The 17,390-nt window shown below is 41.6% G+C and overlaps 2 protein-coding genes across 7 annotated transcripts in view; one reads left to right on the top strand and one right to left on the bottom strand.

Moving 5' to 3' along the window:
* The window catches only part of FUT2 (fucosyltransferase 2), a 56,415-nt gene extending 47,244 nt beyond the window's left edge, over positions 1-9,171 (bottom strand). Inside the window, exon 1 of one of the 2 annotated variants that reach the window (XM_042474722.1) lies at positions 9,069-9,171. The gene's annotated coding sequence lies outside the window, so the exon portion shown is untranslated. The remainder of the gene's footprint in view (positions 1-9,068) is intronic. The other variant, XM_042474725.1, reaches the window with a different exon arrangement.
* TNNT1 (troponin T1, slow skeletal type) overlaps positions 1-17,086 on the top strand; it is a 38,512-nt gene extending 21,426 nt beyond the window's left edge. For all 5 annotated transcript variants that reach the window (XM_042474734.1, XM_042474733.1, XM_042474730.1 and 2 more), the window contains 7 exons: positions 973-1,089; positions 3,983-4,060; positions 8,676-8,789; positions 9,113-9,222; positions 9,349-9,439; positions 16,098-16,138; positions 16,837-17,086. In XM_042474734.1, the coding sequence (XP_042330668.1) occupies positions 973-1,089; positions 3,983-4,060; positions 8,676-8,789; positions 9,113-9,222; positions 9,349-9,439; positions 16,098-16,138; positions 16,837-16,882 (597 nt within the window). In that variant the 3' untranslated portion in view covers positions 16,883-17,086. The remainder of the gene's footprint in view (positions 1-972; positions 1,090-3,982; positions 4,061-8,675; positions 8,790-9,112; positions 9,223-9,348; positions 9,440-16,097; positions 16,139-16,836) is intronic.
* Positions 17,087-17,390: the final 304 nt, after the last annotated feature.

Below are 17,390 nucleotides of genomic sequence, written 5' to 3'. Positions count from 1 at the left end.
GCACTGAATTCTCATGGCCTGGAACAGTCATTGTTTGACAACCCTAGGATCAAACCCTCTTCTGGAGTCCAGTCCACTAAGGGCCTACCCTAAGACCTTCCTAAGACCAGTGGTATCCCTGGTGTGGTAATTCATGGTGTCACCCTTCCTATTGACATCCTTTCGTACCACACCATACAGAATCCTTAGTAATTTTTTTTGCACTAATGTTACTCATAAATCGTAATTCCCATATATCAATGAATGTAATCGCAATGGTTGTGATTTAAACAACTGGCAAAATTAAAATATACCTTTAAATTACAGTGGTACCCCGGGTTACGAAATTAATTCGTTCCGCGGTTAATTTCGTAACCCGAAATACCTTCGTAAGCCGAATTCCCATAGGCGCTAATGGAAAAATAGCTCTCTGCTGCCCTCCGGTGGCGGAAAATAGCGCCGCGGTTTTTTCGTAACCCGAAGAAACCTTCGTAAGCCGAAGCAATAAATCCCTATGGGATTTTTTCGTATCCCGAAAAATTCGTAACCCGGCGCATTCGTATCCCGGGGTACCACTGTACAATATCATATGCTCAACCTAAATGTATTTACATATACATAGTTTTGTGTGGTTAAAGTGAAAATTTGGTAAAATCTGATGTTTTTGAAGAAAGTTTTTAAAAATAATTTTTTCATTTTTAAAATTTTGAAATGTGAATTTTTTTTTAAAAAAAACAACAACTCGGGCCTCTTCTTTCTCCTCCCAATGAGGCTCACCCTGTTCACCCCATTCTTTGCTGCATTTTAAAGGGCGACAGGTGAATGCCATAGGCCGTTTCTGCCAAAATACGGATGTTTGAGGAGCAGTCATGTCATCCCTGCTTAGAGTGTCACTTGGTGCAGCTTTCACACACATACACACTGTGCCCCCATAATGACACCAGTGGCTGAGTCTGATCTGTAAAGTAATGCAGTTTTTAATATCTCTGACAGGACATCCACCGCAAGCGTATGGAAAAGGACCTCCTGGAGTTGCAGACCCTCATTGATGTACACTTTGAGCAGAGGAAGAAGGAGGAGGAAGAACTCGTTGGTCTCATGTCAAGAATTGTGAGTTCCAGGCAGTGAGGGATTGTGGAAGCAGAGTCAATTTTGGCTATTTGGCCATTGTGACAGAGGTTCTCCTTTGCATGATCTGACCCTATTTATTTCTCAGGGTGGTCCACTTCTGAATGAAGTTCACGACATTCACATTTTTTTACATCAGCCCCCATGGTTGCTTTTTGGATGGGAGGCAGAGGTCTCTGGGATCAAAACTGCCCCCAAATGCCATCTAGAGGGCTTGGAGGAGACTTTCTCCATGGAGAGCTTTACAAGGAGGGCATTTTTTAAACAATGGACATGAACAGAGTGACCATCCTGTTGTTATAAAGGCCTCTCCTAGGCATAAAATGACTGAGAGGGAGCTGAAATCCTCCCCACACACCCGATTGGGTGTGAGGCGCAACATAAAATAAAACATTTCTTTGATGTAAAGTGGAAGTATTTGGCTGTCCAATGCCTCCTGGCTAGCATCTCACAATAATGGTTTTGCATGACATTTTAATTCAGGCTATGTCTCATTCACTTCCGTTTTTCTATGTAGTTATCATCTGCTTTTGGCAAGCAATGTTGCTTTTCTGAGCCTACCCTGACTTTTTTTCCTTTATATTTTAAAAAGCTAGAAAAGAATGTCTGTATTCTGAAACAATGGCCTGTTACAGACAGGCCAAAATAAAGCTGCTTCGAGTCACTTTGGAGGTATGGTATTTCAATGATGCATGAGTCCTAAGAGTCCAAAATCCACACCAAAGCTGCACTCCAGTCCTTAGGACTGGAGCATGGCTTTGGTGTGGGCTTTGGACTCTTAGGACGCATGCATCATTGAAATACCATACCTCCAAAGTGACTCGAAGCAGCTTTATTTTGGCCTGTCTGTAACAGGCCAATGTTTCCCATACATTCCTAGGACTAGATTAACATGTTCTTGGCCTTCTTTTGAAATTCTTCTTCTTTTGTTCTCAGATTTTTATCTGTAGCTCTCTTTTCCCATCACATTTAACCAAACGACTCATCTGTCTGCAATCAAGTTACTTGTTACTTGTAAAAACAAAAAAGGGTTGAACCAAGCAGACCCCCTCTATGTAAACCTGAAAAACAGGCTGGGTGCCCCTCTCACGAACTCATGCTATTTTGTGCAGTGTTTTAAAATAGCTCCTCGGCTGTTTTTGCAACAACGCTGTTTGTCAGTTATTTGGTAGGTCGTACCCTCCAACTTTTCACACATGTGGCCAGGCAACATTGGTGTGTGGTCAAAATGACAAAAGTTAGTAATGAGGAAGAAGACACAAGCTAAGAGAATGTCTTCCAGGCCCAAGAGAGTATTTGGAGGCCATTTTGACCCCAGTGGCCTCTGTCCCCATAAAACAGCATTGCAGGCTGCATTTTTCCCACCCTGGTTTAAAAAATGTCATTATTCAGTGTTTGTTGAAAAGGACAGAATGTTTTGATTTACAGTCAACCCTCCACATTTGCAGCTTTTGCGGCTTTGATTATTCACAGATTGGAGTAATATGTTCTCTCTAGGAATCTTTAGATCCTCTAGTGTGACTCTGCTGGATGTTGACCCTAAAGTCACGCTGGAGGACCTATAGGTTCCTACAGAAAACACTTCTCTGGGGTTTTGTAGGTCCTCCAGCACAATTCTGTGTTCAGCCTCTGCTGAATGTGGACCATAGAATTTGGACCATAGAGTTCTGCTGGAGGACTTAGAGACTGCAAGGAAAGTATCACACCTGAGGCTTACTGTGCTTATATCGCTGGTAAAATGCTCCTGAAGCACGAAGGTGTGATAGCCGGTTTCGCTTCTGAAGCAATACTGAAGTGTCCCCTCTCCTCTCCTGTCATCAAAGCATTTGCAGAGCAGCCATTTCTTCAATAACAGGAACTTTTGTTATGAAGAAATGGCTGCTCCACGAATGCTTTGCTGATGGGAATGCTTTACTGATGGGAGGTCACACTTCAGTGATGCCTCAGTGATGTTCCTGCATGGCAGGGGGTTATGGTCTCTTTCATCTCTATGATTCTATGAGTCTAAGATCTTTATCTATCCATATGTTCCTCATTCTTCTGCTACTGGCTATGAGAATTACTTCAGAAGCTTTCACTTCTGGTTTTGATTACGTGCAGCTTGTAACAGTACAGGTTTACAAATTATATTGTGGTTAGCTGCCCTGGAGTCAACCTGGAGTGATGGCAGCCCTGTGGATGAGACATCTCCAAGCCCCCCTATCCTTCACTGCTCTGCTTAGGTCTTGCAGCTTCAGTCCAGTGGCCTCCCTGATATAACTATATCTCAGTTAATGAAGCAGATGTTTGCCTAGGCATTATTTCTTTAACAGAACGTTTGGTGCCAGAGGCAGAAATAACATGGAAAGAATAGTGACAGTTTCCTACTCCACAAAAATGAAAAGCAGTTCAACACTTTAAGTTCTTAGAGTTCCCACTTTAAGATACATAATTTGTTCCAAAAAAGAAACTTTTCCTTGCTGTGAGCTTTGTCGTAGAGAAACTTTTCCATACTGTGAGATTTCTAATGGAGAAATCTTCAGCCACTTGGCTAATAAGAGCCCTGGTGGCACAGTGGATAAATGCCTTTACTGCAGCCACTAACTCACAAACCATAAGGTTGCGAGTTCAGTACTAGCCAGGGCTCAAGCTCGACTCAGGCTTGCATCCTTCTGAGTTCGCTAAAATGAGTAGGGAGTGCTTAACTGCATTGATAAGTGGTATAGAAATGTACTTGCTATTGCTATTGCTATTCCAAGTGACAAGAGTTCCAGAGATTCAGTGGAGGAGAGAGGGAATTTCTATTTCTTTTCCCCTGGTTTTCAACCTGCTTTGTGTTAGTCTCCCTAAGTGTTGTGAAAACCTGAGACACCCCTTCATTTGTGTCCCCTGACAGGAACACCGACGAGCAGAACGGGCTGAACAACAACGTGTCCGCACTGAGAAAGAACGGGAGCGACAGGCCAGACTTGCTGTGAGTATTGTCATATTCTAGAATGTAGGGGGGTAAGGGTTACATTCTGGTAAAAGCAATATCTGCACTGCAGAAATAATCCAGTTTGACACCACTTTAACTGCCATGGCTCAGTACTATGATATTCTGGGATTTGTGGTTTTGTGAAACATTTAGCCTTCTCTGTCAGAACTCTAGAGCCACAACAAACTACAAATCCCAGGATTCCACAGCATTGAGCCATGGCCGTTAAATTAGTGTCAAACTGGATTATTTCTGCAGTGCAGATTATTTCTGAAGTGCAGGAGCAGGGATGGAAAGAATATTTTTTAAATGGTAGGAAACTGTGTTGCTTGAGTGTTGAGGAACCCTGACAAGAAGAATCTTAATCTAAGGAGAATCTTCAGATTTGGGATTGATTCTTCACAAAATTTGCACTCAGTTGTTTTGCACAGAAGATATTTATGCACAGAAATACTAATAATTTTTTTTTTGCACAGGAAATGCTGTTTTATACACTGCAAATGCCCTAGCAAAATTCTGTGCAAAATTCACACATGGTTGTTTTGCGCAGAAAACTTTTTTTCCCCAAATACTTTCTTGCAGTGAGAAGAAAATTGCTCAAATTACTTGTTGCTCCCTACAAGAGGGAAATTAGCAAAGAATTAACTCACTATTAAGAAAGACAGAAGGAGAAATACATAGAAGGACCTCTTATGCACATTAATTGATCTTTCATTGCTGGGTCAGGACTCCTGGGCCAGTCCTATTGTTGGGTAAAGTGAAGTGACCACTTCCAACCAATGTTATTGGAGAATTTCTACTGTCTACAGATATAGCAAAAATAATCTTCCAGCACTGATGCAGAAGTATGTAGTAATGGGAGAGGGCACCATGCTTCATTTCAGGTAGCAAAATGTCTTCGACTGCACTTAGGGAGAGTCTGGGAGGTGTGATTCAGCCTAGCAGAAAAGCATTAGGTTGGGAGAGACTGGATTATACTCTAGGCTGGTATGAGTCATAGTACTGGGTATGACCAGTGCTATCACCAGTTATATTGCTGGGTCTTTGAAGATATCTCTGTTAATTTTTTACACAGAGAATGAGAAAGAAAGAGGGCCTGCCTCTGTAAAGTAAGACAGGCCTTACATAGAAGAAGGAATGTGAGCAGAATGAATGTGGCCTTTGTCCCTATTATATGCTGAGTTGTATCTGTCTCTGCTAAATAACTATTACATGTATAAAAACTAAAACATGACGATCCAACGTCTATTTAAAGATCTCCAAAGAAGGAGAGTCCACCAAATTCTTAGACATGCCATTCCATTGTCCAACAAGTTTGCAGTAAAGATGTGTTTCCTAATGTTTACCAGGAAATCACTTTTTGTGTAATTTGAATTCATAGGTTCAAGTTCTACCCAGCTTTGTCATCTCTGTGCAGGCCTTGTTTTAAATAAGAATCCCAATCCCCAAAGCCTCCAATTCTGTTTGACACCAAAGTACACTCTTTGGGGAAATTTGGGAAGTTGTGGTTCAATCAAATAACATCTCCAAGCGCTTATTACTTTAGAAGTAATCTGTTCCAACCCCCTTCTCAGTGCAAATACTCTTGCAATGTCGAATCAGATTTGGCAGATGCTTCACTGGTTTAGGAAACATATTTAAGTGTATACTTCTCATGCTATCACCAATCTTGGAATTTATGGAGTTCAAGTTTTGAAGATCTCCACTCTTTATGTAGGTTGTGTTGTATCAAATCTTTAGCTTCTATGGCTAAAACTGGAATGCATGTAGCTAAGACATGTATTCCATGTAGCATGTAGCCGTCAACTGTCTTGACTTGGCAGGAACAGCCCCAGTTAATCATCTGTTTTCCCTCTTTCTCAACTGCTTTTAAAATGTTCCAGTTTCTCATTTCTTCTCCCACTTTCAGCTAACTTCACTCGCTGGAAACTGAGTTCAAAGTGCAGATTTAGTTTGCATTAGGCTGACCATATTTCCTTGAGACAAAAAAGGGACAGCAGGATGGCAAAAATGGGATGGAGTTATGTAATATTCCATATTTGTGAAAAAGTAAGACGATAACAAAAAGTTTTATTACATGACTGTATTGCGCTAGCAATCATTCTTCAGTGACAGAACTCATGCAAAAATTTAGGTAGATGGTGGAGAGGGGCTGTATTTCACCACGATCATACCATGAATATTTCTCCGATGAAGTTATCCTATGCAACAAATTTCAATCTTTCAACGCCTTAACATAAAACCTCTTGCACTCACAACACAATTGTGTGTGTGTTTTTTTTTGCTTTGTTTTATAACCACAGTTTCAAAGGGGGTCCGTCAAATCATTTTTTGCAACATGACCAGACCTTTTTCTTGAAAACGGACAAAATTGACATTTATATTAAAATAACAGGATGGCCTCAAAAGATGAAAAAATGGTACTGTCTCATTTAGAACAGTACATATGGTCAGCCTAGTTTGCACTCATTTAGCTCAGCAGGAGGAAGCAGAGAGGAGAAGTGTAGTCTTTTCCTTTCTAGATTCAGTGCATAAATGTTAGAGTTGTTCTGGTTTTTTTCATAGTATTGGGTGTTCTTCCCCATTATAATGTTCAGTCTCTGGTTGCCCGACTGTGCTATTTTGATCATGCTCTGATGTCATGTGACCTCATTTTCATTTGTTCATCAGGTTGGAGGTTGGAAGATATGACTAAGAACAAAAACCTGATATGACTTGGTGAAAGCTCCACTGGCTCTCTAGTGTCCCACAAAGCTCCTGGCCTCTCTATTAGGTAGCAGAAGCAAAGGAAAAAGAAAACTGTGTACATTTGCATACTGTAGTCAAACACAGCTATGATTATATATTATTTATTTATTATATTTATTTTTATCCCACTCTTTCCCCAGGACTGGGACTCAAAGCGGGTTCACAGCATTAAAAACAGTACAATTAAAAACATTAAAAATACATTAAAAAGGAATTAATTATCATGGTATTAAAACAGATAGTTATTAAAAGAATAAAACATATTTTAAAACGATGAAACTCTATACAGAGAAAAAACTATCAATTTTTTTTAAATGGTCCAAGATCCCAGCCTGTCCTTATAGGAATTCCTTAAACGTCTGTGTGAAAAGGTAGGTCTTTACCTGCCGGCGAAAGGCCATCAAGGAGGGAGCCATTCTGATCTCCCTGGGCAGGGAGTTCCAGAGTCTAGGGGCAGCCACTGAGACGGCCCTCCTTCGCGTCCCTAGGAACCATGTTTGTGATGGTGTTGGGACGGAGAGATGGGCCTCTCCAGAGGATTTCAGAGTCTGGGCCAGTTCATACCAGGAGAAACGGTCTGCCAAATAGTGTGGACCTGACCAGCACCTTGAATTGTGCCCTGAAACAAACTGGCACCCAATGAAGCTGTTTCAACAAGGGCATTGTATGGTCTCTGTAATCTGCCCGTTAACAGCCTGGCAGCAAAAAAAAAACAAAAAAAACCCAAGCTTCATTTATATACCACTTCATACTGCCTAAGCAGTGTCTAAGCAGTTTACAACTGTAAGCTAACAAGCTGGGTACTCATTTTAGCAACCTCCTCGGAAGGATGCAAGTCTGAGTCAAGCTTGAGCCCTTTTGCTGGTCTTGAATTTGCAACCACAAAAATCTCCTCCTTTGGGACGGATGGGGAACGGAATGGAACAGGGACTTCCGGCAGCAGCAGTGATATTCCTGTGTACAGTAAAATGTGTCCCTCACTCGTTTCCCATTCATTCCCTCACTCGTTCCATTCCCTTTTGTACTGTTCCATTTGCCCTGTGTGATAAACCCCCAAGAGGACTCCCAAACTGTGAACCTGTGTCTTCAGGGGGAGTGTGACCCCATCTAACACAGGCTGGATCCCTATTTCTTGATCTGCCTTCTTACTGACCAGGAGCACCTCTATCTTGTCTGGATTAAGTTTTAACTTATTTGTCCTCATCCAGTCTATTACTGAAGACTGACACTGGTTTAGGACCAGAACAATCTCCTTGGATTGAGGTGGGAAGGAGTAGTAGAGTTGAGTGTCATCTGCATATTGATGACACCAAGCCCAAAACTCCTGACAACCTCTCCCAGCAGTTTCATATATATCCCCACTGACTTATTTCCAGGCACTGTTGCTGCATTTTTAACCATAGTTTTGTTACATGTCCACATTAATTTACAATTAGCTGTCTAACAGTGTTATTTAAGGATACACACAAAATGTATATTCATGCTCAAAAGTCATATGTAAATGCATATTTTCTCTCAAAATTTGTATTTAAGTACAAAAGTACACAGTTTATCTAAAAATTAATATCTGGACATTGGTTTTTCTCTCCGAAAACCTGCTTATTTTGAGCTACCAAATATTGCATTGGAACATTTAGAGAAGTGCAAAATCTGTTGGATAAATATCTTGCTTCTACATGTTAGCCTGAGCCTTGTGGATTAGGGATTTCCAAAGATTAGATTCTTAAGGTATGCATTAGCTGTAGAAATTGACTATTTGTTGGCAGGGGGACCAGCACAGAACTCCCAAAATCCCAATTGGCTTCAGGGATTCCCCCCCTCCCCTGATTCTGGATAATGGATTCAACCCTGTTTTCCTATACAGGAAGAGAAGATGAGGAAGGAGGAGGAAGAAGCTAAGAAAAGAGCTGAAGATGATGCAAAGAAGAAGAAAGTCCTCTCCAACATGGGTGCTCATTTTGGTGGATACCTGGTAAAGGTAAGCTGCTTGGAGATAGTAAGGGAGTACAATTGGCTCTCTGTATCCACAGTTTCTTTATCCACTGATTCAACCATCCACGGCTTGAAATATATTTTAAAAATATATAAACTCTCCAAAGAAAAAACTTGATTTTGCCATTTTATATAAAGGACACCATTTCCCTATGCCACTGTATTTAATGGACTTGAGCAACCATGGGTCCTGAAATTATTTTGGGGTAATACGGGAGTTTTCTCCATTAGCAGACCTTCTCCCCATGCATCAAAGCAATCATACCTGGTTCTATCTGTTTTCTCTTTTACTGTACTTTCTTCTATTAGGCTGAGCAAAAGCGTGGCAAGAGGCAGACGGGCCGTGAAATGAAGATCCGGATCTTAACAGAGCGAAGGAAGCCTCTGAATATAGAGAACATGAACGAGCAACAGTTGAGGTAGGTAATGGAGCAGAACTATATTTGAATGTAGTGCAAAGGGTGTTTGTTTTTGCCCCAAAACAAGGTTTGCAGGGGGGGGGTTATCAGAGAAGCCCCTGACACTGTTTACCTCCCTCTGTTCAGGGACAAAGCCAAAGAACTGCACGACTGGATCGAACAGCTTGAGTCTGAGAAGTTTGACTTGATGGAGAAACTCAAATGCCAGAAGTATGAGGTAGGAAGAAGAGAAATCCTTGGCTTTTAGTTCCCATTTTAAGGAGGTCTGTCAGATCTAAAATGAGGCAGGTGCAGAAAGGGACAAAAAGTTGAAAATCCCCTGTCTTGTTTGGTGTTAAAAGATTGTGCTAATGCAGGCAACAAGAAACACTCTGTCCTTAATGTCTGTTTCCTCTAATTCCTCTATAGTTAAATGAACTACCCTTGAGAAATGATCTATGAACTCCTCCAGACAGGACAAATGTGTTGGGAAGATGCAGTATTTCGTGCTGTTGTTCTCTGTTGTTGTTGATGCTGTTGCTGTTTGTAGTTGTGTTTTTTTTTAAAATCCAATTTGTATTTTCTGGCAGTTCAGAGAACCACGTGCAACTTTTTATTTCCAACCTTGAATTACCTTTTTAATTACGAGACATGCTCTTTGTTTCCTTTTAATTTTTTTAAAGAGTTGTAGTGCTATAGTGCAACTGTGAAGCAGTACTTATTGGGGGGGGGGATTAGGACATTCACATGAGTGTTGTTGGGGAAATGTAACAGACACTACAGTCAGCCCTCCATATCCACAGGTACTTTATCCATGTATTCAAGCATCCATGACTTGTAACCTTGATTTTGCCATTTTATATAAGGGACACCATTTTACTATCCATTGTATTTAATGGGACTTGAATATCCATAGATTTTGACATCCATGGGGAGGGAGGGGACGGGGGTCCTGGAACCAAACCCCAGTGGATACCAAGGGTCTACTGTAGTTTATCTCACAAACTGAGTAATTAATATTTACAATCAGAAAGAGAATAACAATTGATTCCAAACCACTATAATCACAACACAGAGAGAAATAAAGTAGACATAGGGGCGGTACAGACTGGCAAATAGAGCCAGCTTCCTGGCAATGGGGGGCATGATGTTCAAATGCAGCACACCCCCATGCTGCTGAGAAGCCACACGGCTGACCACACATGCAGCGGCATTTACATATGCCGCACTGCAGAAAACCACAAAAAACACTGCCATGACAGGAAAGGCACCTTTTTCTTGGTGCAAAAAGGAGCAACTTTCTGCAGGAAGTGGCAACACATTTAAAACTAAAAATGGTTTTTAATTTAGCATGAGCTTTCATGGATATAAACCTACTTTCTTCAGATGTAGTACAAAGTGACATGCATCTGAAAAAAATGATTTTATAGCCACTAAACTCATACTATTTATTTAAAAGTTAGTCTTAAAGACATTGCCACATTCCTCTGTTTCTTCCTCCTTCCTCCTTTTTATGCTGCAAGAAATTATTAACAGAGATACTTCTTTGAAAACTACCATAAAGATATAATAAAACCTCATCGTGAGAGATTCTATAATGTGTTCTTCAAATGAAGAGAGAAAAAGAGAGATCTGCAGACTACAAAATATAGGACACACAAACTCAGAGAAACAACTGGCTGTTTCCATCACAACTACCTTCTTCTATATCAATTCAAAGATAGATATTCAATACTCACAGGCAAGTAAGCATTCCTATGACCTTTTTTGGATACACAAGAAAGTAACACCACAGAAAGGGTGAACTGAATTGGGTGAAGGAAGAGAAACAGTCGTTTTAATCTGTTTTATTATTTTTATTATTCAGAGATTATAATGGCCATGAGAAAGAATTTGAAGTTTGGTCAGGACACATCAGGAAAGTTCTCCTTTCTAGCTACACATGTTTCATACATGAGGATAATTCTCCTTTCTAGCCTCACATGTTTAACCACAGTGATAGTCGCACCAAAAAAGGGAAGGAACAATCAACACAACAAGGGGCAAAGTCAGGCACATTCACTGTCATTGTCCAAGTGTGTAGAGAAAATATACATGAACATATGCATGCATGTATGTGTGCTTCTGATTAAATATATACAGTAGTCCCCGGCTTATTCAATAAGTTATGGGCCAGAAAACTGACAAAAAGCAGAAATCATTGAAATGCGGAACCCACATTGCTGTATATTATATTGCATTACTATATAAGCAAAAATATAAGTATAAATACCTGTACAGTGCTGTATTATAATCACATGCTGACACCACGAAGGCCCTCTACACCAACGGAACGAATAGGATTTATTTATTTATTTATTTATTTATTTATTTATTTATTTATATGCCGCCCAATCACTGGGAATCCGGGCGGCTTACAACAGAGGGGATAATAGATGGTTCCCTGCCTTCAGGCTTACAATCTAAAAAGACATGACACAAAAGGAGAAGGGAATGGTGGGGGGAGGAGAGGATCAGGTCCAGCATTCTTCTCTCCCTCTGAGGCCTGGACCAAGGCAGATGGACCGGAGGGAGGGCTCTTCTTCTTCAACAAAAAGATGGCATCCAGTCAGGGGGAAAATAGCACATGGTTGCAAAAGTGTCATCATTTTCTCTACAGACTTTAACACATGAGGGGGAAATGGGGACAAGCTAGGATTGAAAAGGTATTTTCCTGGCAAAATCCAGAGATCATGATGATTTTCAGATGACGGCGCAATTAGAGAGGATTTATCCCGGGAATAACCAGCAACAAATCATTCATGGGAAATCCCATTAATGATTTGTTGCTGGTTATTCCCAGGATAAATCCTCTCTAATCGCTATGTGTCTTGCCACGATCTCGGGGCTTTGTTTGGAAAATGCCTTTTTAATTCCATCTTTTCCCCCGTGTGATAAAATCCCGGGTACTGTATTCTGTAGGAGTCATTCGTGGTGTTGTCATGTGCTTAGAATACAGCACTGTGCATGTATTCATACTTATATTTGTGCTTATATTTGTTGAAAGAGCAGGCCACACGTCAGATAAATGGGTTCTGGCAATAATTTAATAGCATTGAAAGAATAAGTTGTTGAAAAGCAATCCGTCGAAAAGCGGGGGATGCCTATAGTGGAGAAACATCTGCAGCAGATTCACCCCGTTCCATATTTAATTGGAGGCATTCATTAATTCATTAATTCATTCTCTCTCTCTCTCTCTCTCTCACACACACACACACACACACACACGCAAAAGCAAGGAGGCAGTTATACTGTCACATACAGGCTATAGCAGTTTGATCCCACATTAGCAGTTTGGTCCCACAAAAGGTCTGAGGAATATCTGTACCCTCCTTGTGCTGCTTGCAAGGCATCATCCCTTTTATTTTCTCTCTGGCAGCAACCAGAAAAAGGAAACCAGCTCTCTTCTGCTGGCACTCATCTATGGGGATGTGGCAGAAGGCGGGGGGGGGGGGGAAGAATGACCAGTTTAAGGGATGCCTATCATCACAGCTCCAGGTCAGAGCTGTGATTGACTTGGTGAAGCTGGATTAGGTTCATAGATATGATAGAAAAGATTATTGTTTTCATCCTCTCACTCATTCCCCCTCAAAGTGACAAAGGAGTTTAAGGGGTTATTCAGATGGTGAAAATAATCCCTGTTGAATGTAGGTTGAATCTTGGTTGTTCACATGTCTTTCAAATGCAATTGAGTGAGGGGTTTTTTTTTGGGGGGGGGTGCCAAAAAACCCACTTAACCTGGGGGAATTGATATCAGATTTTTGTGAAAGGTTTCCTAAAAGATTTGCATTGTTGGATGTGTGAATCATCAGTGTGAATAGACCTGGGATAAACCAGGGTTAAACTCTGCATGCCTTGAAGGTGTTTCAAATACATCTGCGTTGTCGACTCCATCTTCATTCGAGTGCTGACATGTGCGAGCCACAGAACTTGCAGGGATGTATGGAGATGCTGTTCCAATAAATAGTGTGAACAACAAAACTGTAATGCACGAGTGAGGGGTCATTCAGACTTTTTTTAGCACAATCGTGTGAATAATCTCACTCGCGCATTCCAAGTTTGTGTTCACACTACAGAATCACACTACAGAACTGAATCTCTGTGAGTGCAGTTGCTCGCACATGCCAGCACTGGAATAAAGATGTAGTTGATGATGCAGATGTATTCGAAACACATTCATTATTATTATTATTATTATTAACCTTTATTTATAAAGCATTGTAAATTTACACAGCGCTGTACATACAATCTTTTTAATTAGACAGTTCTCTGCCCTCAGGCTTACAATCTAAAAAGACATGACATAAAAGGAGAAGGGAAAGGTGGTAGGGCTAGTAGGCTAATACATATAAAGTACATAGCAATACAGGTAATGGTTTGATAAAACAGGCATCAAAAGAACATCAAATAGCAAGCGACAATTATGCAATGCCTGGGAAGGCTTCTCTGAACAGGATGGTCTTCAACTCTGTTTTGAAGCTGGTTAAAGAAGTGATGGCCCTTGCTCGCGGGGGAAGAAGGTTCCAGGAGTGAGGGGCAGCGAGTGAAAAGGGGCGAATCCGGGATGGGGCAGAGGAAATCCTGGGCTGGGACAGCAGATCTTGACTACCAGAACAGAGGGTCCTGGTGGGAAAGTGAGGAGAAAGAAGGTCTGATAAGTAAGGAGGGGCCAGCCCATGGAGGGCTTTAAACATGGACAGCAGGAGCTTGTACTGAATGTGGAAAGGGAGGGGGAGACAGTGAAGGGATGCCACCACAGAAGAGATGTGGTCAGAGCAGTTGGCGGATGTGATAATGCGTGCAGCTGAATGCTGGACAGAGATTAAAGGACGGAGGTGAGAAAGAGGAAGCCCAGCCAGGAGGACGTTACAGTAATCCAGTCGTGAGATCACTAGGGCATGGACCAGGATCTTGGCAGTAGAGGCGGAGAGATAAGGTCGGATTTTAGCAGTATTGTACAAAAAGAATCTACAAGCCTTGGCTGTGGTCTGGATCTGAGGGATACACGACAGAGAAGAATCAAAGGTAAAACCAAGACTGCGGGCTTGCTGGACTGGTTGAATAGAAATGTTGTCCACAAAGACAGAAAAAGAGTGTTGAAGGGTGGGCTTAGGAGGAAAGACAAGAAGCTCCGTCTTGGACATGTTGAGCTTCAAACGCCGATGGCACATCCATTGCGAGACAGCTGTGAGACATCATGAAATTTGCTGTTTACGCCTTGGAGAAAGGTCGGGGGTGGAAAGATACAGCTGGGTGTCATCAGCATACCGATGGTAGGAAAAACCAAAAGAGCTAATGAGTTTACCTAAGGACAGTGTGTAGAGAGAAAACAAAAGGAGACCCAGAACAGAGTCCTGGGGAACTCCAACAGATAAGGGAGCAGAAGAAGAAGTCTGACCACCTGTGACCACTGCAAAAGATCTGCCAGACAAATAAGATCGAAACCAGTCGAGAACAGAGTTTGAGAACCCAAGGTCAGAAAGTATATCAACTAGAAGAGAGTGATCAACAGTGTCAAAGGCTACAGACAGATCAAGAAGGATGAGAACAGAGTAAAGGCCATTTGCCTTGGCCAGTAAAAGATCGTTTGAGATCTTGGTGAGGGCTGTCCCTGTAGAATGCTGTGGGCGGAAGCCAGACTGAAAGGGATCAAGAATGGAGTTGGCTTCAAGAAACTCAAAACAGCGAGAATAAACAACCCGTTCCAAAACCTTAGAAAGAAAGGGAAGAAGAGAAATGTGACGATAGCTAGACAAAGAAGAGGGGTCAAGAGAAGGTTTTTTCAGAATAGGGGAAATGAGAGCATGTTTGAAGTCCGACAGGAAGGAGCCTGTAGAGAGAGAGAGATTGAAGATATGGAGAAACGAGGGCAGATAGGAGGGAGCTATAGAGATTAGAAGACGAGTAGGAATTGGATCAAGAGAACAAGTTGCAGGTTTGCAAGAGTTCAGAAGTGTAGAGAGTTCGTCCAAAGAGGCAGGAGGAAACACAGAAAATTTTTTAGGGGAGGGCGATAGAAGATTATGAGCAGAAGAAGAATCGGGGAGACTATCTCAGAGCGAATAGTGGTGATCTTAGAGATGAAATAATTCAAGGCATGCAGCGCTTTATCTCAGTTTATCCTGGGTCTATTCACATTAGTTATTCACTCAGCCAAGAATGCAAATGTTTTATAGAAAAACTCAGGGGGAAAAACCCCCAAGATCGATTATTCTGGGTTAAGTGAGGTTTTTGGCAGCTTTCCCCACCCCCAAAAAACTTAATTGAATGCATTCAAAATGTACGTGAACAACAAAGATTTAACCCAGATTCTACTTGGATTATTTTCACTGTCTGAAAAACCCCTGAGATTATTTGGATAGTCGTGCTAAAAAACCAACAACAGTGTCGTAATAACCCCACAGGAACACTTTGAGGATGGATGCCCAGGACACCACACATGCTCAAAATGTTCCCTTCCTGTCTCTCAAGAAGCACTACTCAGTGCAAGTGAGGAAGCCAGTGACTGTCAGACTACAAACCAGAAAATACAAGAAAGGAATGCTGTGGGATGAGAGATAGTGGGACTGTGTCTCCCTCCTTCTCCGACGGCCAACCATCCACCTCCAGCTTGTACACATTAGCCCCAAGAAATACAAAGTCTCCCTAATCAATACCATTAAATTTGGCATAGGTTGTGAGAAAACCAAACTAGCTAGGCACACGAGCACCAAGCAGCATCCTAAATTATTCACTGCTGCTTTAAAAAGAAGACGATACAGCACAAGGATATCCTCGGATATGGGACTTTACCTCAAGCCAAAAGGATCACCTTCATTGATTTCTTCTCCATGTTGTCTTTCTCTTTCTCTCTGCAGATCAATGTCCTTTACAACCGTATCAGCCACGCCCAGAAATTGTGAGTAGTTTGTGAAGTGCAGCTTTTTCTACAGTAAAGAGTGGCATTCACCTGAGAGCAGGTGTGAGAGCCAGATGCACAACGTTGCACAAGGGGATTCTTCCCAACCCAGAATTTCAGGTCTTGGAAAATGCATCTCAGTGTTTCATGTCTTGGGGGAGCTCAAATCCAGCTCTTGTCAGGGAAGCCAGGCTAGCCTGTTGCAGGGAAATAACAAAAACAACTCTGTGACACTTTTAAGACTGAAGATCTTCTGATAGGATGAGGTTTCGTGGAGGCACTCCAGTTCCTGAGGTGAATCTGAGGAAGTGGATTGTAACCATCAAAGCTCATGTTGTGAGAAATCCGCCCATATCTTAGCAGTGTGACAACCGTTAACTGTGAGCTTTTGTTAATTTGTTGAGTTGGAGCCCATCAGAAGCAGAAATGCATCTGTTGGACCGAACGAACCTTCACTCCAAATTCAAAATTTAATATTTGAGAACACTGAATTTCCCAATGTCCGTCTTCTGCATTCAGGGATTTGGGATGACTATGACTCACCCAAATTAAATTTCAAATAGTGCAAACCAAATAGATAGGATATAGAGATAAATACATGCGTTTTCTGTTTATCTGTGTTTTGTCTTCATCGGTTACTACTGACAGAAATGCGAAGTATTCCACCTAGATATAATGTGTGCATCTTTTCCTTGCAGCAAAAAAGGTGCCGGCAAAGCCAGACTTGGGGGCCGCTGGAAGTAAAACAAAAGAAGCCCATATGTACACCTGGGCCTTGTTGGCTATACAAGTGAATATTGACTCCATCCCATTGTTTGCCTTTGTATAGTTTTGTGCTGAAATATGACTACTCTGCCCCATGTCCATTCTCCTCTCCTACCTGTCATGTGTGTCTGTAACATGTTGCATGTTATAAGCCATACACAATAAAGCAGCTTCCCTCCTTTGTGGGACCTCTCTGCTTTCCTTTCTGTTAATAGGTACACAGTGGGAAAGGATGAAAAAGCCAGTGTGGTGTAGTGGTTTAAATATTGGCCTAGGATCCCTAGAAACCAGGGTTCGAATCCCTGCTCAGCCATGAAATCCCAACAGAACCCTTGGTACTCTGCTCCATCTTTTGACCTCTAATGAGCGCATGAGATAGAGTTGTGCTGCAGTGCCACCTACTGGCTATTTTTACTACCACAGTCGTTCTATCCAAGAGTAGCCACATTGGCCATATAGCAAAATACTATTATTATTATTATTATTA

This window comes from Sceloporus undulatus, chromosome 6, assembly GCF_019175285.1.
Source record: "Sceloporus undulatus isolate JIND9_A2432 ecotype Alabama chromosome 6, SceUnd_v1.1, whole genome shotgun sequence".
NCBI lineage: Eukaryota > Metazoa > Chordata > Lepidosauria > Squamata > Phrynosomatidae > Sceloporus > Sceloporus undulatus.
The sequence above is the reverse complement of the archived record's forward strand: the minus strand, read 5'-3'. Positions and strand labels throughout refer to the sequence as shown.